At 40.1% G+C, this 24,676-nt stretch overlaps 1 protein-coding gene across 1 annotated transcript in view; it reads left to right on the plus strand.

The window, feature by feature from the left end:
- LOC110833768 (Cbl-associated protein) overlaps positions 1-24,676 on the plus strand; it is a 230,632-nt gene that overhangs the window by 87,253 nt on the left and 118,703 nt on the right. Inside the window, exons 4-6 of the mRNA XM_087358416.1 lie at positions 3,137-3,210; positions 5,914-6,024; positions 22,225-22,293. Coding sequence (XP_087214542.1) covers positions 3,137-3,210; positions 5,914-6,024; positions 22,225-22,293 — 254 coding nt within the window. The remainder of the gene's footprint in view (positions 1-3,136; positions 3,211-5,913; positions 6,025-22,224; positions 22,294-24,676) is intronic.

The following is a 24,676-nucleotide window of genomic DNA, read 5'->3' on the forward strand; positions in this document are numbered from 1 at the left end:
CTGTGTAGCGTGAATGAGACGGAATATAAAGGATATGTAATGAAACGATTGTGGCATATTTGAAGGTACTATCTTACAATTCGATTGAACGACTGGTGTTTGAAATTTGTGGGCTAAAATCCTTTTCTGAGGGCAGGAAAACCACAAAACGGTCTTGATAGTCGGTGTTTGAACAGACCCAAATTTCAATCATGTGCGTGGAAAATTTTGTAAGTTTTATTTTCATCTTTCGATGTTTGTCAGCGTAAGGAATAAATTATTCCATATTTTTCTTCAGTTGTCCCAGCACATACAGTAAATTAACGACAAAAACAGAGATGTGAGCCAATAGATCTCAAATAACTCGTGTGTAGTATACGTGTATTTAAAACAGGATTTTAGACTTCGCAATCTCATGTGATTGATTCTGTCCTGTTCTATTCAGATCGGGTGGACTGTGGGAAAAATGTGTTCCTCCACCCAGATCGCTGTCCTCATGTCACGGCGGTAAATAGGACAGGGCTGACCTCAGAATCTGAAATGCGAAGTTCCCGTCGACACACAAAGTCCCTCTACGGACTTAATTTTTTTTTTGATTCGGCATGACCGACCCTTCCTATGATGTATGTGCCTGGAACAAATGATTGATGCGATATTTTTATTGGCTGTTTCCGGGATGCGTTTACAAAGGAACTTTTATGTTGGCTTCAATACCTGAATTTCTTGCTTAATCCAGTATTTGATACTTTTATTATTAATGTAATCCTTGTATGCAGGTCTGTATAATGGTTGCATAGTTGTGGACAATGGCTATAGATTTTCGTTTTAGCGAAAACCACGTCATTAATTACGACTGTTAACGGCAAATAATTACCAATTAATATGACGAGCGTAATCATGAACTATGCAACTGTTTCTTCATTATTGTTGCATTTAATAACAAGAAGTTGGTTTTTATATAAATCAGGGGTTCTCCGATGTATTTTGTGCTGCCCGCCCAAAAATTGTATTACTCTGACGAAAAATACTTACTTGATATCATAATAAAGTTTTATTGATATTGTTAGCATTAGGCAATATTTTTAATTGTCAGAAATTGTTCAGCTTTTTGAAATACGTTAAAGTAAGGCGCGTTTTAATGATGAACACTTGAAGGGATTCTTGCGAATTGCAACGAGCAGAAGTTTAACACGATATTGAAAGATTACTCAAGAATAATCTGTACCAGATATCGTATCAAGTACTGATTTTGTTACGGTGGTCTAGCGGTTAGAACGCTGGCCTTGTAATCCTGGGGTCTCGGGTTCGATTCCCGGCGGTGCCCGAATTTATAACTTGTGTTGGGCAAGGCCGTGGTCTAGGCAACACGGAGTTTTCCTCCTGGGACTTCCCCGGTTTCTCCGTGGCATCCCAACAATTACTCCATTCACACACAGAAGGCGGCAATGGCAAACCACTTCTGGATCATCTGCCAAGAACGTATATGAACAGGTCCCAGTCCGAGAAAAGGATGGAAGGATCCTGTTCATATGGACCTGTCGTCAGACAGAACACTAAATAATAATAAGATGAGGTGGTCTAGCGGTTAGAACGCTGGCCTTGTAATCCTGGGGTCTCGGGTTCGATTCCCGGCGGTGCCCGAATTTATAACTTGTGTTGGGCAAGGCCGTGGTCTAGGCAACACGGAGTTTTCCTCCTGGGACTTCCCCGGTTTCTCCGTGGCATCCCAACAATTACTCCATTCACACACAGAAGGTGGCAATGGCAAACCACTTCTGGATCATCTGCCAAGAACGTACATGAACAGGTCCCAGTCCGAGAAAAGGATGGAAGGATCCTGTTCATATGGACCTGTCGTCAGACAGAACACTAAATAATAATAAGATGAGGTGGTCTAGCGGTTAGAACGCTGGCCTTGTAATCCTGGGGTCTCGGGTTCGATTCCCGGCGGTGCCCGAATTTATAACTTGTGTTGGGCAAGGCCGTGGTCTAGGCAACACGGAGTTTTCCTCCTGGGACTTCCCCGGTTTCTCCGTGGCATCCCAACAATTACTCCATTCACACACAGAAGGTGGCAATGGCAAACCACTTCTGGATCATCTGCCAAGAACGTACATGAACAGGTCCCAGTCCGAGAAAAGGATGGAAGGATCCTGTTCATATGGACCTGTCGTCAGACAGAACACTAAATAATAATAAGATGAGGTGGTCTAGCGGTTAGAACGCTGGCCTTGTAATCCTGGGGTCTCGGGTTCGATTCCCGGCGGTGCCCGAATTTATAACTTGTGTTGGGCAAGGCCGTGGTCTAGGCAACACGGAGTTTTCCTCCTGGGACTTCCCCGGTTTCTCCGTGGCATCCCAACAATTACTCCATTCACACACAGAAGGTGGCAATGGCAAACCACTTCTGGATCATCTGCCAAGAACGTACATGAACAGGTCCCAGTCCGAGAAAAGGATGGAAGGATCCTGTTCATATGGACCTGTCGTCAGACAGAACACTAAATAATAATAAGATGAGGTGGTCTAGCGGTTAGAACGCTGGCCTTGTAATCCTGGGGTCTCGGGTTCGATTCCCGGCGGTGCCCGAATTTATAACTTGTGTTGGGCAAGGCCGTGGTCTAGGCAACACGGAGTTTTCCTCCTGGGACTTCCCCGGTTTCTCCGTGGCATCCCAACAATTACTCCATTCACACACAGAAGGTGGCAATGGCAAACCACTTCTGGATCATCTGCCAAGAACGTACATGAACAGGTCCCAGTCCGAGAAAAGGATGGAAGGATCCTGTTCATATGGACCTGTCGTCAGACAGAACACTAAATAAATATGTTAAACTATTAGGAAGGCAGTTTGGGTGTTTAATAAATTGTCATGAAATTTAAATAAATTTCCCTCATTTATAATCTTGCATCCTGCGAGTTAAGTAAGTTAAGTAAGGGTAAACATGGCACTAGGTCTGGAGAACCCCTGGTTTATATGTAAAAACTCGGCATGAATATCATGCCGAAGAAGCTATGCCATAATTTTTCAATCCTTACTTTCAGCAGATAGGTTGCTTGAAAGGAGGATTGTGAAGTGTTTGAAAAAGACGCATGTTTTACTAGAACATATGCTTACGCTCATAATACCTGTTACTGGTATCGTTTTATCTTCCAGGGAATGCAGTGGCTCACCCAAGCGACGTATTCACAGAAACATTCAGCAAGAATCGAAGTCGGAATGTGTAAAACGTAAGTGACATAAATTGTCTTGCACTCAGTATGATAAATGTTTAGCTCAGGGGTCGGAAAACATTTTTTCTAAAGGGCCAAATAGTAAATATTTTAGGCTCTGCGGGCCAAGAGGCAAACTCGAGGATATTTGTATAGGTAAGCCTACTTATGTAACAAGAAAAAAACAAGTTTTAACAAATTTATTGAACAAAATGTAACGTAATAATAATAAGTAGACTACAATTGTTTGAAATAGAGCTCTACTAATGAGAAGAATGGAATTGCGTGTTTATGAGATGCCATTTCACCAAACTGAGGTTTAAATTCAGTACTCCCTATCACCAAAATTGATTGTAAATGTTCATCCTTAATGCTGACCTGTATTGAGATTTTACATATTTTATCTTTGAAAATGTCTTTTCACACAGGTAGGCGCTGCCAAATACAGATATATGATCTTAATTGACCGTATTCATCGCTTGGAAGACATTTATAGAATTCTTTCTCTCAACTACTCAACTCGGCCGTTTCGTTATAGCGCGTATTTTGAAATTTCAAATAATTTAAATAGGTAAAATCCGTTCTTAGCTCGCGGGCCGTACAAAAAGGCGGCGGTCCGTAGTTTTCCGACCCCTGGTTTAGCTTATTCTTGAAGGTGACTCGAATAACTGACAAAAATCGCGGATGAATACTGGCGGATTGTTTCCAAATTCATATAAGAAGGAAGCAGGAGAAATGTTGCTACATTAGAAACGAATTATACATTAGCCAGTTACATATTTACTTGGTAAAAGATGTAAGAAAATTACCTAAGTCCAATCGCTTGCCCTTTTAGCAAACCCTTGGGGAAACACAGCTGTTTCCTCTGAAGGAATATTGTAGTAGGCCAGAGAACCAATCTAGAAGCCATCTCCAGATATTACGCTTGTAAATGTAATGATACCTTTCTTCCTTTCTTTCTCGTTATTATATGTGTTACCGCCAATGTATGAAATCCGGCAATGTACAGAATGGCTAAAGTCAGTAGGCAAAGTATGGAATAAATCGTAATGTTAATATTGTTAGGTTGTGTAAATTAAAATTAATCAAAATCGATTGGGTAAGCTGTCAAGATGGAGGGTGTGTATGATAGTCGCGAAAACACCAAGGTACTGAATCTGAACCTAACAAAAGTTTTGAGAATTAATAAAATTGTTTTGTATACTAACCTAACCTAACAAAAGTTTTGAGAATTAATAAAATTCTTTTATATACTAACCTAACCTAACAAAAGTTTTGAGAGTTAATAAAATTCTTTTATATACTAACATAACCTAACAAAAGTTTTGAGAATTAATAAAATTGTTTTTTATACTAACCTAACCTAACAAAAGTTTTGAGAATTAATAAAATTCTTTTATATACTAACATAACCTAACAAAAGTTTTGAGAATTAATAAAATTGTTTTTTATACTAACCTAACCTAACAAAAGTTTTGAGAATTAATAAAATTGTTTTATATACTAACATAACCTAACAAAAGTTTTGAGAATTAATAAAATTGTTTTATATACTAACCTAACCTAACAAAAGTTTTGAGAATTAATAAAATTGTTTTTTATACTAACCTAACCTAACAAAAGTTTTGAGAATTAATAAAATTGTTTTATATACTAACCTAACCTAACAAAAGTTTTGAGAATTAATAAAATTGTTTTATATACTAACCTAACCTAACAAAAGTTTTGAGAATTAATAAAATTGTTTTGTATACTAACCTAACCTAACAAAAGTTTTGAGAGTTAAAAAAATTGTTTTATATACTAACATAACCTAACAAAAGTTTTGAGAATTAATAAAATTGTTTTATATACTAACCTAACCTAACAAAAGTTTTGAGAATTAGTAAAATTGTTTTGTATACTAACCTAACCTAACAAAAGTTTTGAGAATTAATAAAATTTGGTTTATATATACTAACCTAACCTAACAAAATTTTGAGAATTAAAAAAATTGTTTTATATTAAGTTTTTGCAAATATAAAAGATAAAATAAAATTGTATAAATCGTATTATAGAAACGTCTTTGTTATATACTTTGCCTAAAGAATCTGAGGCATTTTATAAAATTCCTAGGTATTCTATAGAATAAAATAAACTTTTAGTTGCATACATTACCTAAAAGTTCTAGGCATTTTATAAAATGCCTGGGCATTCCATAGAATGCCTGAATTTCATACTTTGCCAATTGACTTTAGGCATTCTATACGGTGCCGGATTTCATAGTGTGTCGGTAACATTACATAATTGATAAAGCTATTAGACGGGTTTCAGCCACAGAAAATATCAAAACCTCAGGAATGAAAGCCGGAATATATTCCTTTTCATAAATCAATTAAGTAATCAGTCAACTTGTAAAGCGAAGAACACATTATGGACATGTACACGTCCATCTGCCGATCTTTTCGTAGGGAGTGGGCAACGGACATTAGCGTTGTCATTGTCGCGTAACAACGTTAACCGTGGTTCAACTACTGAAACGCATTAATGAGCAATGAGAACATCGTACATTAGTGCAACGATTACCTAAGGGCATCGTTGTTTAGTGCAGCAGTGACCTACGTGATGTGGCTTAAAGAACGCCTTTGGAATGCCAGCACAATCCAAACAACGCGTGTTTATGATCTTGTGTTGCCACAGGAAGTTTTTAAATCTGAGCCACTTAAGCGTCTGATGTTGCAGGGTCTTCCGCCACCAAGACGACGACGACGACGTCAACTACTGTGCGGACCGCGTCGGCGTCTCTGAACTGCAGCACGGATGCCAACTGTAACAGTCAGATCCCGACTAAAGGTCAGTTCCTGACACCAGGTTCTAACTTTCAAAGTGCACAAACGTTTGACTGCTTTTACGTAACGTCACATCTGCCCTCGATAAGTTTCTGGGCGTGTGAGCCATGATTTGAATATTGGCGTACCGCGATAATTTCAGTCTTTGTATATTCTTCATCGTTATAACATTTTCACTCCAATGTGGAGCACAGGTGGTTTCTCTGATCTATTTAGACATTTGGGTAGGACTCTTTGGACGAGTGATCAGCCCGTCGCAAGGCGTCTATCTGTACACAGGACAGCAAAACACAGAAAAACGCGAACAAACATCCATGCCTTGAGTGGGATTCGAACCCGCTGTTATAGTATCCGGTAATCTTTGTACATTGAACAAGCTTTATTTCGTACTTACGTAATTCTTTTACATTGTCACCGATGGAATATGTCAAAAACGTCTATTTCTTAAGTCGTTTTCACAATTAAATTTTCATATATTCGCCTATTACCTTAGGGGTTCTAACCCTTTTTCGCTGGCGTACCACTAATTCTAATTTAACACACCAACCAAATGCGTTCAGGGAAAACTTATTTATGTTAATAATTATTTTTCGATTTTCTTACTTAGTTCGCTTACCACTCAACATTGACTCGCGTACCATAGGTTGATAAACGCTGTATTACCTGTCTGGTCGTGTGTAACGATTAAACCGCTGAATGGATTTTCGTAAAAATTTATTTTGGAGCGTTTTACTATAATTTAACTACAAATTCTAAATTTGGTTGAAATTTGTCAAGATCCACTTCACATGACGCTAAAGGAAATTTCTAAAAGGACTTCCGCTACTATACTACACGGCCAGAGTCCTAAGGGAACATACCCATGAAAAGTTGTATGTGTAGACTCTTATATAGACGGTCAGAGAAGAAACTTTTATGAGCTTATGATGGATGATCATACCATCACAACGTTCCTACAGCACAGGAAGACCCGGGCAGACGATATCTGTACCCGAAACAGAGTAGGCCTATGTGAACAACCTGTTACCTATAAAGATGTTAGGATACTTCTGTGTCTACAGCCTATGAGCGGAATGGTGTAAAATTTCAAACAGTGGCGGAGCGTGACTTTTACAAAATTGTTAGCGAAGTCCCAAAACGTGGTCGTGTGGAGGATCTTGAAGATTTTGTCAGTTGAGCATTTTTTTGGCATTTCATGTTTCGTGATGCACAGCCAAAAGTTAAAGTACGGAACACGCGTACAACAAACATTGCCAAATTAAAGTCGCGAAAAATGTGTTCCTGTCCAAACCCAGCACGCAAGCAAGTGTTAACATACCAAGACTTTGTATGATCTTAGATTTTCTCAGCGGTGAGTATGAAGATTTCTGTCTTCTGGGTTGTTGCGCTGTGTAGTCTGGTCGATGTTAACCAACGTTTCAGAGGTCATACTGCCTCTGTCATCAGGGCGATGAGTATGAAGATTTCTGTCTTCTGGGTTGTTGCGCTGTGTAGTCTGGTCGATGTTAACCAACGTTTCACAGGTCATACTGCCTCCATCATCAGGGCGATGATTATGAAGATTTCTGTCTTCTGGGTTGTTGCGCTGTGTAGTCTGGTCGATGTTAACCAACGTTTCAGAGGTCATACTGCCTCCGTCATCAGGGCGGTGAGTATGAAGATTTCTGTCTTCTGGGTTGTTGCGCTGTGTAGTCTGGTCGATGTTAACCAACGTTTCAGAGGTCATACTGCCTCCGTCATCAGGGCGATTAGTATGAAGATTTCTGTCTTCTGAGTTGTTGCGCTGTGTAGTCTGGAGATGTTAACCAACGTTTCAGAGGTCATACTGCCTCCGTCATCAGGGCGATGAGTATGAAGATTCCTGTCTTCTGGGTTGTTACGTAGTTCCTATTGTTCCGGTGTTAGTTGACGTGTCTAAGCTCCATACATTCCCAACAGTTTTAAAATTCGATTACACTATACATCCTGAAGATAATTACTGTTGTGTGGATGATTACGGTATTGTTATTGCACGAGGGGTGGGTTAAATGAGGGAGGAGCTCCCATGTTCTTTCGATGCCGCCTTGAGACGCTTGAGGGATTCTGACCTTATCCCACCCAGTCATTCCTGTGTTTGACTTGAGGTACAAGATATCAGTCTTTCGCGGTGGCTGACGTGACCCAGGTGGCACTGAGGTTGGTCGTGTGGGTAAATAGTTGCCCTGTGTAAGTGGAAACGGAGGTAGAATTGTACTGGGTGTCGTAATATTTTCAGGAAAAGTTTTAATTAAGCTTCAGCACCCATGTTCCTAAATGCGTAAGGCCAGTATATGAAAAATGCGAGAAAAATAGTGTGACTGGATAATGCTAATAATGACGATAACATTTAAAGTAATAATGGAGATGCTAACTTAATTTATACGTCTTTATAGTAAAATGTGTTTCCACTGTCTCATCAGGCGATTAGTTGAATAATCAGTTTGACAAGTCTTTTCGAAATATACGAATATTGGTCTCACCTAAATTTACATTTATGTACATGACTGATTGTCTGAAGATGGCATACCGAAGCCGAAACATTTTACCATTACAACTTTAATATTTTAACTGGTAAAGCTTGTGTTGGTGTAGACAGAAGTTTTAAAAAAAGAGTTTACTTTTCTTTGATATGTCTGCGGTGTTAGGAAAAATAAAATGATTAAGTCGCCGAGGCAATTTCGTGGAGAAATTCTCCGTATTAAAAGGAAAAAGCAAGAACTAAGTAATCTCATTTACATTTAACGATGTGTGCCATGAAATGCTGGTTATTAAGTGCATTTCGCGTAGAATTTATAGGCGTTTCTATTGTTGTTTCTGTTTCTGAAATGTAATGTTTAGCGACTTAACCCACTCTTCCATAACAGCGTAGATTTCTCGTAGTGAAATCGGGTTCCTCGTATCTGACTACGAACGCTGATAACATTATGTCAAATCCTATTCGTGGTTGTCTGGCTTACTGAATGTTTAGTGATTTGTACTTACAAGAAAACAGTAATAGAAAAAAATTACACAATGATGAACTTAAAATTTGTGATTAAATTAGCAGGATGAAAAGGGCGGTGAAAGATTAATGCGATATTCTATTTGGCTTTAGAAATCGAAGGCTTTTACGCATAGATTGGAAAATAATATTAAAGGGTTATTGGCTAAGGTACGGTTCGTGGTATTTGTGTATTCCATAATCACATGTAATTTATAGATCAGCTGAAAAATAATTTACTGAGATCGTTAGTTAATAACCTTCTTCTCTGTTAGTTTTGGTGGTGAAAAGAGTTTCTGTCTCGAACACTATCAGACGCAACATAGTTGTGAACTATCGGAGATTTTAAAGATCTTGCAGGACCAGAAAAAATTGTAATCTGTTCCGTTACGCGTCGGAACTGAGGGCTCGCGCGCAGGAAATGCGATGAGATTGTTCTCATGCCCCTTTTGTGAAACTGAGAAAGACGATGGAAAGAAGAAAGAAGAGCAGAAAGCCCGTAGAGACGTCGGAAGACACGAGGAGACGAGGCCAAACGAAAGTGATTGCCGTGTTCCTGACGGAGGACGATGTCGTATACCGCCGCGTCATCGCTGGAAGAAACGTCGAGATAGTTTGGCAGACGTTTTCCGTGCTTTCGGCACGGTCGTGCGGCACCGGCGTCGGAACACGGTGAAAATGGCTGCAAGGCGCACGGGTAAGTCCTGACGCCCAACAAGGTTTTATTTAGTGTTCTGTCTGACGACAGGTCCATATGAACAGGATCCTTCCATCCTTTTCTCGGACTGGGACCTGTTCATATACGTTCTTGGCAGATGATCCAGAAGTGGATTGCCATTGCCTTCTTCTGTGTGTGAATGGAGTAATTGTTGGGATGCCACGGAGAAACCGGGGAAGCCCCCGGAGGAAAACTCCGTGTTGCCTAGACCACGGCCTTGCCCAACACAAATTATAAATTCGGGCACCGCCGGGAATCGAACCCGAGACCCCAGGTGTACAGGTACACGAACTTAAAGACTACGGACGCAAAGACGAAATCCCGTGTAAGCCTTCATCTGGGAGGACAACAAACAATGCTAAATACAGATTTCTGTCTTCTGGGTTGTTGCTGTGTAGTCTGGTCGATGTTAACCAGCGTTTCAGAGGTCATACTGCCTCCGTCATCAGGGCGAGCTACCAGACTACACAGCGGAACAAACCAGAAGTCAGAAATCTTCATACTCACCGCTGTGAAAACCTCGAATCATAAAATATTAAATAAGCTGAGGATTGGGGGGGGGGGGGGGGTTGTACTCAGAAAACATATTGAAGTATTAAAGCCCGTAATTTCTCCTTAAAATTATGAATTAAAATTAAAATTTCTGTTTTTAGTAATTGTTCATTCAACAGTTTTTCACCTCGCCTTTACCAATGATCAGAGATAGGTAGTGGTCTAGCGGTTAGAACGCTGGGCTTGTAATACTGGGGTCTCGAGTTCGATTCCCGGCGGTGATCAGATTTACAACTTGTGTTGGGCAAGACCGTGGTCTAGGCATCACGGAGTTTTCCTCCGGGGTTTCTCCGTGGCATCCCAAAAATTACTCCACTTTCATCATCATCTCGCAAAAAGGTGGTCCCGATCGAACCCGTGTACTGATGGGTCATGAATTCTGCTAACCACCAATGCACACCATGCTGAATGGTGTGTACTGCATACGAAAAAAAAATAGTTTCGTGAAAACTTTAATAACTCTTTTTATACTGTCCTTCCTTTTAAAGCATCTTTATTCGATTATCGTGGCATTTCAGAAGCTTTATTACAGCGTAGTGCCTCAGAACGTCTAAATCTAGCGGTGTTAAACAAAGAATTAAATTTGGAAAGAATCGTTTTATGGCAATCGAACAGAGAAGGATGGTTTGTGGCGTTGAGTTACAATTCTCCCCTCGTTTTCCGTTTGAGTCGGCGTATGAAATTGTCCAAGGAACGATACATTTTTCGGCGGAAATGCTACACAATAGCAAATATGTGTCCGTCTGTTCTAAACCATCTCCAGACGTCTACCGATGAAACACCTGTCACAAACAACCTCACGTAGGTGCACGGATTTTGTTCTATAAGTGTTATTCCTTCTTCACGTAAATTTATTTTCCTGATTATGCCTTTGCATGTTTCGGCCACTTTGTGATCATCCTCAGGTGGCACACAAATCGATTACTAATATTGTATACAAAAATAAAACATACATTAGGAAAACAAATGTTATGTGGATTTAAAGACTTTTTATAGTAATTACATTGCATTACACAGCAGGACGCCTCTAATTAAGACTGTCCTGATTGAGGATTTGTTGGGGGGGTCCTGAGATCCTTCAAATAAGTCCTAGGATGATATCGTAAAATATGCCACGACGAATTTTTCTTCAGTGTCCTTACTGATTCATAATTTATTCCAATCATTTCATTGCTAAATAAAAGCTCCGATTAATAAATTCTTGAATAACAGGTATTTATGTTGCCATTACTCAGGGTCCTGAAACAATACTTCAGATGAACACGAGGCTATCAGCGAGTTAGGAGAGGCTTTAAAAAGACACGTCCTGTTCCTCCCCCCCCCCCACGCGAGTGCTTAAAATATCCGAAAATAAACCCCTTTTAAAAATAACACTTGGACCAATGACCAGTACTGATGCACACTTAATGTCGCTTTTGCATTAAACCGATGCATGCGTCAGTAGAACTGGGCATGAGAGAAATGACAAGCAGAGACAAAGGGACGCAAAAGCCGAGTGGTTTTGCTTCCTGGAATGCATTTGGATGAGAGATGGTTCAGACAAAATCCTTTTGACAGTATTTTACAGTAAAATGTTCTGTTTTAGAACAAAATGGATTGCACAGTTCAAATTTGTTATGGTGCATAGAAGTATACAATACCAGATTTTGTATGTCAAAGATATTATAACATTTCAGGTTTCTAAGGGTGAAAGTTTGGGTTATGACACCGTGTAGTGATGTAGCTTTCTCCTTCCAGAGAAACATGTATCCTCTATCTTCAGGGTAGAAGAATGATGTAAATTTTACATACGGACGAATTACTTATGGGGTATTCGTCTTACTGTGTTTTTTATGCGAATGAATTTTAATATTATGGATATTACATGCATCAGTGTTAATAAAGTCCTGTATTAAGTTACAACAAACATTTTTCCTTACGATATTTTATAATGCGGTTAGAATGTGACCTAATAAGACCGTTACCAGACTTTGTACATTCCTGTAATTACTTTTCTCACATTATTGCTATTCTTGGGTGCAAAGTGTCTTTATCAGCGTAATTAACACGTGTGGTTGAAATCTCATTGCTGCTGAATCTTTATTTTGCTCTCATTATTAATAGGTTAGCAAATTTGAAAACGGTAATTTATAACGGGGTCCTTTCCTGGGGGTAAAACGCGGCCGGGGTGTGACGCTGACCACTCACCCCCATCTAGTGCCGAGGTCAGGAATGAGTAGGAGCTATACCTGCTCTCCCCACAAGCGCTTGCATGGCGTGCATCAGAACAAATTATTTTACAAAGGAAGAGGTTTAATTTTTGAAACCAAATCGAGTCGTCCAAGAAATTAATCTCTTTATTTTATACGAATTTAGCACGGGAAATTTTACTTTGCGTTCAGTTGACAGATCTCTGACGCTTAATTGTCTTCATTATCAGGAATCGATGGTGATACTCTAGCAGTTTGATCAGCGAATCGAAAAGAAGCAGACAAATGCAATCGCATTGCGCAACGTCTATTGTATTTTGCGTCTCTTTTAAAAATTTGGAGTTTGTAGCTTCTACAATAAAAATAGCACACACAGACGATTTTCACCGTCCCTGTAGCTGTCACAATTACACACACACGCACAGGTAGAGACGGACGGACGGACGGACGGATATACTTCTATTGATTCAGTGACGTCAAGCGTGTACTAATGAAACAAGTGATTCGATACGGAATGAAACAGGATAATTGGGAAGGCGTCCTCGAATAAGCAGCGTATAACTCTCACAATTTTCGTATCGAACACATCATCTTATAAGAAAATGCTGTCTTCAGTTGAAGGATTTGGTGCAAAACGTGATTTAGCTTCAGAAATGCCGAATCGTATTGTGTTTTTACTACGAATTAGCAGAACATTTGTCATAAAATGATAGGGATCCAGTATTCATGTTCTTTGTGACCGTGCTTTTGACATATTTTAATCAGTTATCCACGATTGCTTGTTTCTTTAGCGTGAAGCTGTTTGCTATTTATGGCGGGTTGCAGCGGTACTCAGGGGTTTCTGGAACCCTTGGAGATGGGAAAAATTTATAACAGAAAAGTACAGGTTGCGTTCAGAATTTCGGAAACCCGTTACTACCATTGCCTTATTGTGAACTAGGTTTTCAGGTTACAGTAAAACCCTTCAAGCTGGACATCCCTTTATATTGGACACTTTTAATTGGAACCTGCAAATATCCTATAATTTTACATGTCCGCAATATCATATATCTTGGACACCCATATATCCTGGACACCCCTTTATATTGGACACTTTTAATTGGAACCGGCGAATATCCTATAATTTTACATATCCGCAATACCCTATATCTTGGACACCTCTTTATATTGGACACTTTTAATTGGAACCGGCGAATATCCTATAATTTTACATATCCGCAATACCCTATATCTTGGACACCCCTTTATATTGGACACTTTTAATTGGAACCGGCGAATATCCTATAATTTTACATATCCGCAATACCCTATATCCTGGACACCCCTTTATATTGGACACGTTTAATTGGAACCGGCGAATATCCTATAATTTTACATATCTGGAATACTCTATATCTTGGACACCCCTTTATATTGGACACTTTTAATTGGAACCGGCGAATATCCTATAATTTTACATATCCGCAATACCCTATATCTTGGACACCCCTTTATCCTGGACACCCCTTTATATTGTACACTTTTAATTGGAACCGGCGAATATCCTATAATTTTACATATCCGCAATACCCTATATCTTGGACACCCCTTTATCCTGGACACCCCTTTATCCTGGACACTCCTTTATCCTGGACACCCCTTTATATTGGACACTTTTAATTGGAACTGGTGAATATCCTATAATTTTACATGTCCACAATACCCTATGTCTTGGACACCTCTTTATCCTGGAACTTGAACACCCCTTTTGTTGTAAGTTGGACAGGTTCACGCACTTAGCTTCGATGCTTTTCAGGGAAACTTTTTCAGTTACATATTTTGTTATTTTGAATTTCTGACTGATGAATGCCTCCTCTCTGGAGGATTATCTTATGGACATTGAACCCATCATTTGAATGCATTGCAAGTGTTTAACTATGAACCTTTAACTGGACTACAGTATTGCAGAAGACACAGTTTTAACTCCGTCAGTACTGTGCTTGCATTTGAGTTCAGACTGTGTTAACAGAAATGGAAATTTTCTTTTTGCGATGGGGAAGCGAAAATTGGTGGGATTAACTTTAGAAAATGTTATTGAGGCTGGGGTGTAATGTGCAATACATGGGAGTGGGCTTCAAAAGATTATTATTAATACTATTGTCATTAATTCTTAATTTAAGTAATCCCTCAGTAGTTAGTGTATGTAAGTAAATAGATTATATTGTCATTAGACCACAATCTGATTTTTCTCTTTCCCTCTATCTTGGACACCTCTGTAAGTTGGACACATTTTCGTGGAACCCCAAGTGTCCAACTTAGAGAGGTTTTACTGTATCACATCCAATACCTTGTTCCCTTTACATCCTCTGCATAAAGACGATTTAAGTCTAATGTCGTGACTGTTTTTCCAACCAAGAGTTTTGTTGACTGCCACCAGGTACCTTAAATTTTCCTTCCGGCGCTGCATCCATGGTAACCACCTGTCAATTTAGGTGACTGCAGTTGCTAGACTACAGTTTGTGGGGGACGTGGAAATAGAATTGATGATCAAATGTGATTGGCATTGTTTGTCATTAAACTGTCCCATGTTCTATTCAAGGTTAACTACATTTGACTGTAGCCATTCCACATTGATACTGGGTGACATCTTCGGTTTCCTTTTATTAATTTTTTGAAAGATACGTTAATTGATGTATTCTGGGTTGTTGAGCCGTGTAATCCGGTAGACGTATACCGACGTTTCAGAGGTCCTTGCTGCCTCCATCATCAGGGCGATGAACAAAAACCCAGAAGACAGCAATCTTCAGACTCACCGCCTACATACGTTAATAAGAGTATATTTTATTGCATACTTTTATAAGGTATTTTTAAACCGTTATTCTTTTGGTAAAACCTAAAACTAAGATTTGTCAGAAATGATTGTGCGTTCTTCGATCATAAAATGAGCGTGTAATGTGGGAATCCTGTTAGTGTATTCGTCCTTTTGTCAAGCGGAAGACGGACCAAAACCTAATCTGTTGAGCCTCCTGACGGAGATGGTCTCAAACCTGAACCGAACCTGAACCTGTGGTTGAACTACAGCCAACTTTGGAAACTTTATCATTTCAGTAACACCCGGACGCTGGACGAAGTCCGAAAGAACACTTTAATACATTGTATCGCACGATCGTCAGAAACTCTCAAACTTGGCTAAGAACGCTTTCGTAAGAAATGTGTACTGCAAAATGGAACGGGTATTCGGTTTTACGTGATCGTTAGTGTCACCCCAGAGATTCCCTGTAAATACACCTGTTACAGACACATCATAGACATTCGGTAATCCCATACATGACAGTACAGCTTATATTGTTTTTGGTAAAGTCTTATCGGCTTTTGTCTTTAATACCTGGTCGACTGTCAAGCCTGTCGGTTTCTATGTCTCCGACGTTGGATTACTTGCCTAACACAATAACTCCATGGTACTTGCACATGGTCTTTCTTAAGAAGTTTGTATTTATTCATTTTATGAAGACATTCTTTGTTACGGAATCCAAAATTTCTTTACCGTGTTCACAAAAGTCTTTTACTGGACCCTTTCCTGGAAAAAATCGAGTTATTTCAGTCTTTCATTATACAAGATGATTCAAAAAGGACTTTACAACTTTGAAAGGGTATAGAAATTTATTCAGAAGGCTTACAGAATCGGTTGAGGTGTCATTTTGTAGCAAAATGAATCAAGTGTTACCTCAAACAGTCATTTTGGTTCGATGTGATTGCCATTGGTGATACTGCAGACATCCCACCTGAAATCAATTTCTTGCCAAACACGATCCATCATATCCGGTGTCACTTCTGCAACTGCGGCGGTGATTCGAGCTTTGAGCTCAGTGAGATTGGCAGGTAAAGGTGGAACAAACACACGATCTTTAATGAAACCCCATAAGAAAAAATCGAGAGGTGCCAAATCTGGAGAACGAGGTGGCCATGCTATCGACCCTGTTCGACCAATCCACCGACCTAGGAAACGGTTATTGAGGAAATCCCGGACTTCTGAGAGGTAGTTAGGTGGTGCGCCATCTTGCTGGAAGTGAATGCGTCCTTCTTGGCCATCTTCGTCTAACTGTGGTATGAGAAAATTTTCGAGCCGTTTTCAAATACACTGCCGCTTGCGCTCGCGGTGACGGAATTCGGTACTACAGCACAACGTGAGTCAAACTTGATTTGGTTTGTTACAAAATGACACCTCAACCGATTCTGTAAGCCTTCTGAATAAATTTCTATACACTTTCAAAGTTGTAAAGTCCTTTTTGAATCACCTGGTATGAGCCCATATCTAAGTATACCTTCCTCAAAGTCAAGTTCCCTCTTGAAGTTTTTAAACCAAATTTTGTGTCTGTTTCCTGCTTTCGTCTGTTGCACATGAACTGTCTATGTCACTGTTCTGAATTACCGAAAAGTAATAGGCAGAGTGTACGAAACTTCTCATTGTGAATGTTGTCCGTGTTCTTTGACCTTCTACTGCAGACACCCTCCACAGAACATTCTTCTCATATCCCCCTCAGTCTGAGTTACTCCCCAGGGGCAATACATATCGACTGACATATCGGCTGACATATCGACTGACATATCGGCTGACATATCGACTGACATCGGCTGACATTCGACTGACATATCGACTGACACATCGACTGACATATCGATTTAAGTTGATATAAAATCATGTACCTGTGGAATCCACTGGATTTGTATGCTTACAGTATTGTCACTCGAGTATAATTGGTTTTTGTATTAATCTGTGGTCTAATGTAAAGTTAAAAAGTTTCGATTTTGTACCTCCTCGACTCCAATACGCCTGCACTACTTTGTACATCCACATTTGGAGCAGGCTTTTGTTTTGTAGCATTTTAGAGCGCGTCAGACTGACCCATTTGCATCGTGGGATTTCACATTTTAGTCTTGGAGTGTTAAGTACAGCGAGCAGAGGTCTCATAATCTAGGAAAGAGATATATTAGACCAGGGTGGTCCAACTTTTTTCCTTGCTCGGGCCAGAACAGTTTTCCTGTTGGGCCCAAGGGCCAAAAAAACCCTACTGTCACTATTTTCGCATTGTCGTTAAATACTTATTCAGAAATGACAAATTACAATTGCTTATGCTGAAATATAAATTTTATTTAAATGTTCACAAACTACTATAGAGTTGTATATTATTTTAAATTTGCCCCTGCAACAATTATTTTTAATAAACTGGTTGTACTAACTAGTAAAAAATAACATATACTTTCGTAGGCCGCCAGTTCTACCACGCTGTATTAGACCGTATTAAGGTATATTTATATAGGAACGTAAAGATAACGACACGAGCCCTTGCCGATTTTTCATAAAATATTATTCAATGTATTTCAATGGAACAGTTTAGGAAAAATATCGTTGGAGACGTAAGTTGGGCGAGACTCGTTCGTGGAACGGACGAGCTCGGAGTCAATATTGAAAAACGTTGAATAATATTTTCTGAAAAGTCGGTAAGGGCTCGTGTCGTTATCTTTACGTTCCTATAAAAATAGACCCTTATTGAAGTAAATAAATATAGTATACCATATCGCCGAAGGGAATGTAAAGCTGTCACACAAAACTAGTAAAGTATTGATTGTTCGCTGATTTATCAAAGAAACGTAATTACATCACAACCCATAACGGAGAACAGAAGAGGACGAATTTGTCTCCTTAAGGGCAGCAACCAGCAAGACGAATCATTCTGGGCGGACTGCATAGCTTCGTGAGACTTCCGTCAACACTGCACGGAGGTGAACGCCAGTTTCCCGCTATGGATCACAGAGCTCATTCATTTTAGTTACGCCCTTCTAGCTCCCCCCCCCACCCCCCACCCCCTACCTTTCTGCCGGTTGACTTCCTTCCTGTGCCCTTCCGAATGACTACGCCCTCTGGTGCTGGACGTAATGCAGGAACGGTGATGACATCAGTAACAAGCTGTTGCTGCCAGTGAGGGTCCGTCTGGGTTCGTGACTGCGAAGTAAGTGGAATCGAACCCTCGACCTTCCTCAGAAAGTTCATGTATCTAGGGAAGAATACGTACTTCGTGTGCCGAATAGGGGTCCTTGCTTCAAAACTCGCTGTTCCATTGAAGTGACGCTAACTGAATATCATCAGCTGTTTGGGTTTATATTGGACAGTGACTCGAGGGTTTTCATCGACGACGTATCATCTACAGTGGTTAAGTATCGTGACTGTCTTCTAAGATATTTTCCTGTGTATTTCTGTACAATATTACTGACGTTTCAGAGGTATTTACTGCCTCCATTATCAGGACGATTATAGAAATTTCACTGTACTACATGACGCCACATACCAGAAGACTGTGATCGTCATGAAGATATCCGTCTTCTGGGTTGTTGCGCTGTGTAGTCTGGTCGATACTGACTCCGTCATCAGGGCGATGAATTGCCCTGATGACGGAGGCAGTATGACCTCTGAAACGTTGGTTAACATCGACCAGACTATACAGCGCAACAACCCAGAAGACGGATATCTTCATACTCACCGCTGTGAGAACGTCTAGTCTTACATAGTGATCGTCATATTTGTTGCCGTCAGAACCTGAAGTATCACATTGTAGTTCATGCATAAGCGAACCAAAGGAATTTGGAAGGAGGTGGTTATGTTAGCACAGTATAACTACCACTGCATTTGCTTGGAGATGCAGAGGAAACGAGCGGGAACCTCAGTAATGAATAGCCGTCGATCGAGATGGAATTTGAACACGCTACATCCCGAGTATATTACCGCATTACTAAGTTGTAAAAATTTTTCGGGGGTTGGGGGAGAAGTTGGTGATGGATGTGTGTAAATATTAATATTCTTTTTTATTGCGTGAGGATATGAATTAAATTCATCTTGTCGCCATTGTCGAAATCTTGTGAATACGATAATGAACATTCTGGTTCCATGTAAAACAAGAAATTTGTTGACCAGCTGAGCGACTGTCACCTTCTCAAGCACTCTCATCTATGCAGTTTGTTTCATTTGAATCTTATTCATACTGAAAAGTTTATATCGACTGATAAATTCTATAATTTAATCTGTACATGTGATTGGTTTACCTTCGATCGTTATTGACGGTTCGCTGTTCTGAATGGTTCATAAATTAGTGACCAACAGATTCACAAATTGAACCTTTCACATTCGTGTTTATGAAATCGAAGACAGCAGACATGATTCAAAATTCTGTAATACGATTTCGTTAAAATAATTTTATTACATAAATATTTTGTCCAAAAATGTATTAACAGTTGAACTCCTGACTCGTTTGTTAACTAACAGTTAATACCTGCTACTTACCTTGCTTTGTGTGTGTACTGTAAATGATGTCCGTTTGTCACGTAACTTCGATCGCTCTTTCTGTTATGAGACGATCTTTTGGTGACATTGAACTATATTAAGACGTTAATAATAACAACAGTAATGTAATTGTGACAAAATGAGTAAAAACTCTTGATTTAGCATCGTAATGAACAGGATATATTGTACATGGTTTCCGATTCATTATCAACTGATCTCTCTTTTTGTCAGCAGTTGAAATCTGTATTGAAACCAAAATAAAACGTAAATAAAGAACAGTGAAAGTATCCAAGCTGCTTAGTCACTACAGGACTAGTGCTGACACTCAACAGGCTGGTGGTTATAAAGTGCATTAGTTGGAGCCAACAGCAATGTAAGAACATTCGCGGATTACAAAAATGTGATGATAGAATTTCAATAATAATAATTAATAACTTCGTACATCCAGTATCAGTAAATCCCATTCTAAGGGATTGATGATGATGATGATAATCGAATGGCGGGCTGTTCTGAACACTGTAATCAATGTCTGGGTTCCATGAAAGCAGGGGAATTTTTGATCAGTTGAGCAAATACTGCCTCCGTCTTCAGGGAGATGAATCGCCCTGATGACGGAGGCAGCATGACCTCAGAAACGTTGGTTACATCGACCAGACTACACAGCGCAACAACCCAGAAGACAGAAATCTTCATACTCTGATGACGGAGGCAGTATGACCTCTGAAGCATTGGTTACATCGACCAGACTACACAGCGCAACAACCCAGAAGACAGAAATCTTCATACTCTGATGACGGAGGCAGTATGACCTCTGAAACGTTGGTTAACCTCGACCAGACTACACAGCGCAACAACCCAGAAGACAGAAATCTTCATACTCTGATGACGGAGGCAGTATGACCTCTGAAACATTGGTTACATCGACCAGACTACACAGCGCAACAACCCAGAAGACAGAAATCTTCATACTCTGATGACGGAGGCAGTATGACCTCTGAAACGTTGGTTAACCTCGACCAGACTACACAGCGCAACAACCCAGAAGACAGAAATCTTCATACTCTGATGACGGAGGCAGTATGACCTCTGAAACATTGGTTACATCGACCAGACTACACAGCGCAACAACCCAGAAGACAGAAATCTTCATACTCTGATGACGGAGGCAGTATGACCTCTGAAACATTGGTTACATCGACCAGACTACACAGCGCAACAACCCAGAAGACAGAAATCTTCATACTCTGATGACGGAGGCAGTATGACCTCTGAAACATTGGTTACATCGACCAGACTACACAGCGCAACAACCCAGAAGACAGAAATCTTCATACTCTGATGACGGAGGCAGTATGACCTCTGAAACATTGGTTACATCGACCAGACTACACAGCTCAACAACCCAGAAGACAGAAATCTTCATACTCTGATGACGGAGGCAGTATGACCTCTGAAACATTGGTTACATCGACCAGACTACACAGCGCAACAACCCAGAAGACAGAAATCTTCATACTCTGATGACGGAGGCAGTATGACCTCTGAAACATTGGTTACATCGACCAGACTACACAGCGCAACAACCCAGAAGACAGAAATCTTCATACTCACCGCTGTGAAAACCTCAAATCGTACATCTACTTAGTTATTTCCTGGAGTTGTTTCTAGATTTTTATTAGTTCTTTAGTTACGACTCAAAGTGGCTCCAGTGATTACCGATATGACAAAATATTATGTTCCACATTCGTTGAATTTCGGTGCTTAAGTTTTTGTATTTTAATTTATTTTCGTACTCCTTCTGTATTAAATTCTTGTCTGATGGAATTGCTACATCAGTAAGCAAATTTTGGTACGTGTGGGTTATCGGGACACAAAACGGGAGAGTCGAATATCTGGACTTGGATTGGACGGAAAATTGCGCATGCGTATCAGAATACCCGTATACTCGGTTGTTGTTATCGGCTAGTTCGTTCAGTTACTTATTGCTGTTCGGTACCATGTTAAAAATTTGGGATCTACCTAACGGTGAGGAAGATTCTGTCTCTTTTATGCAGGTTGAAGGAATACTACCGAAAGCGAGGTACTGTGCGAATAATCACGTTATGAAACTATATTTCAGTGATAACTTTCAAGTATATGTCATTTATCCACATACATTAACCTAACCTAACTTATTTTTAAAGCGATGTGACCCGATAACCAACAAGTACCGAAATTTTATATATTTTTTTATTCGTAATTACCATGTCAGGCCTGTTTTTCAAAACAACTCGATCTGTTTCGTATTCCTTGATTCTACAGTGCTGTTGTAAACATTCCTTCCCCCCCCCCCCCCCGCCCCCGCCTGCCTGATGATTCCGATGACGCATTACGTAGTGGAGCAGGTGTTAGCAGCCAGCAGACGTGATGTAACGTGGTCACGTTTCTGTTTACAGGAGACCTCAAGGACGGGCAGAATGGGGGCGTGAAGGAGAGCTCCACTGTTTCCACAACAGACTCGAAAGGTGAGCACATTCATCTTGTTGGAGCATGGTGAGTCCTAACAGCTTGCTTCTTTGCTAACAGCCAGTAGCTTCTGCGAGAGTGGCCCAATGACCCCCCCCCCCCCCCCCCACTCGTCGGAGTAAGATGGCGAATACACACGCGTGCCCATGTGACTCAAAATGTTGTTTGCATGACAGCTTGAAGGTATCTCAACTACACATGACCTTGAGTGCGCAGAAGTTGAAAATGCGTTGTGATCATAAGTCGGACGTTGCAGCTGTGCGCGCAAAGCTGGTGGCCGTGTCCAAACTTATACCAGTTTACCTATATTAGCCTGATTTGTGCCAACCACAGAAAGACTTATAACGTTGTATGGGGAGGTTACGTCAATCCAGTTGTCTTCAGTGTCGTGTTTTAGTTGTATTTATATAAACTACTTATCTGCCTTGACATGCTCCCGTAGAAGATATTTTTTTCATGAGTGGTCTATATTATCTCTTCGCTGTTTTCCTCTTTTCATGCTACGAACGAGATATCTCGTTCAGAAACACCGAATTCTTGCGCCCTGAATTCTTGTTGTCCTTTGTTCCCTACTAAGTATGCTCTGTATGATTGGGTACTTTCACCTCCATTTTGATTGGACAGATTCCGCTGTATAGGGTACGGTGGTGACATTTCGACAATTTTTTACTGTGTGGATTCTCAGGATTAAAAAATACAATTTTTAAAACATGTTTATGATATAATATGAAGTATTACACACAGGAATGTTATGTCAAAGTTTTCCAGAAAGCAAAAATGTGTTCGACAAAGACTTTTAAATATAAAAATATTGATCTAAATTTTACCGCAAATGGTACACGTTTTCCTCACGAAAAGGCATTTTTTTTCCCGAAAGCACCAACACCCAATTCATTGTATCAAGTTGGTAACAAATCCAGCCACAATTCTCGATTGATATCTCGAACAAAATTCACAAATTGTTTCATTATTTCTTGACTGGCAACACTTTCTTCATAACCTTAGACAGAAGTTGGGTAAGTTGTCTATGTTGTGGTTTTTTTCTGAGCCGATGTCCTACTCGAAATCTTTGTCTGAGAGGTAACGTCATTACTTTGAGCAACAGTTGAAACAGAACTCGGAGCACGTCGTAGTACCTTTTGTCAGGAACGACATCTTTTTGTAAGGGCAAATGAACACACGAGACCTTCAACAGCTCCTCCCACACTCGCTGTTTCGTTGTACGCTTCTGCAAAGAGTGAGGAAATCCGATCTTCACTGACAGCTTCGGTTGGATTTTTGTGCAACAGTTTCCACAAGATTCTTTTCGACTGTTTGGCGACCGAAGGCCTTTGGTCATCATTATTCAACAACTTCATTTTCTTTGCGTACATTGTGTTATGTCGATTGAGATATAATAATGTTAATGAGAAAGGAGTAGTGGCATATTATAAGGTACTGTTGATACCTTAATAGGATAGCAGATATCTCGTTTTGGGTTCGAATCCGGGAATCCCCTAAATGCGAAGCAGGAGTGGTGATCACAGTATCACTAATTCTGTGGGTTCATTTGTTACCATTGAAGCAGATGTGTTGGTACCAGGTGGCGTGTCTAAGTTGAAGTATTACAGTCTTCGTCTCCTAAACTTCGTATTTGTTCTGTCTTTTGTTTGGTATAATTTTGAGTCTTACGAAGGAGCCGTGTGCATTATTTAGAATTCTCTCACACAGAGTAGAACTTCTCCGTCTGTTTCTCTGATGTAGTTGCGAACGATGATTCACTAATTGACTGATTTTCGTGAAACTATGTGTGATCAGTAGGCTATAGGAAATTAATTTTTATTAACAATGCCAGTATGGCGAAAGATTATGAGATCGGAGCGAATGTATCGCGAATGGGAACGGAACCCTGGAGATTTTTATTGTGGTGTACTTGAAGAGTATCCGATATAAAATGTTTGTTGTGGGGTTATTTACGAAAATAGCGAAATTCGCTTCAATACTGATAAATATTAATACGAGGGTCGCTCATTAAGTAATGCCCCATATTTTTTTCCTCAGAATATATTTATTCAAGATGGCTGAAATTTAGTGACAATATAAATCAATGTTTCCTTTACACATACTATTTTTCCACATAGTCCCCATCAACTTGTACGGTTTTACGCCAGCGTGGAACAAGTGCATGCATGCCTTGCCGGTACCAGCTCTTGTCCTGTGCACGTAGCCATGTCCTCACTGCTTGAATTACGCTCTCGTCATCTTCAAACCTTGTTCCGCGGATAGCATCTTTGAGTGGCCCAAAGAGATGGAAGTCGGAGGGTGGATGGGGCAGCACCGTCCAACCCAATTTGGTGATTTCTTCCCGGGTTCTCAGACTTGTGTGAGGGCGTGCATTGTCGT

This window comes from Zootermopsis nevadensis, unplaced genomic scaffold, assembly GCF_977971745.1.
Source record: "Zootermopsis nevadensis isolate Lab colony 2312 unplaced genomic scaffold, Znev_1.0 Znev_ptg000030l, whole genome shotgun sequence".
NCBI classification, from domain to species: Eukaryota; Metazoa; Arthropoda; class Insecta; order Blattodea; family Termopsidae; genus Zootermopsis; species Zootermopsis nevadensis.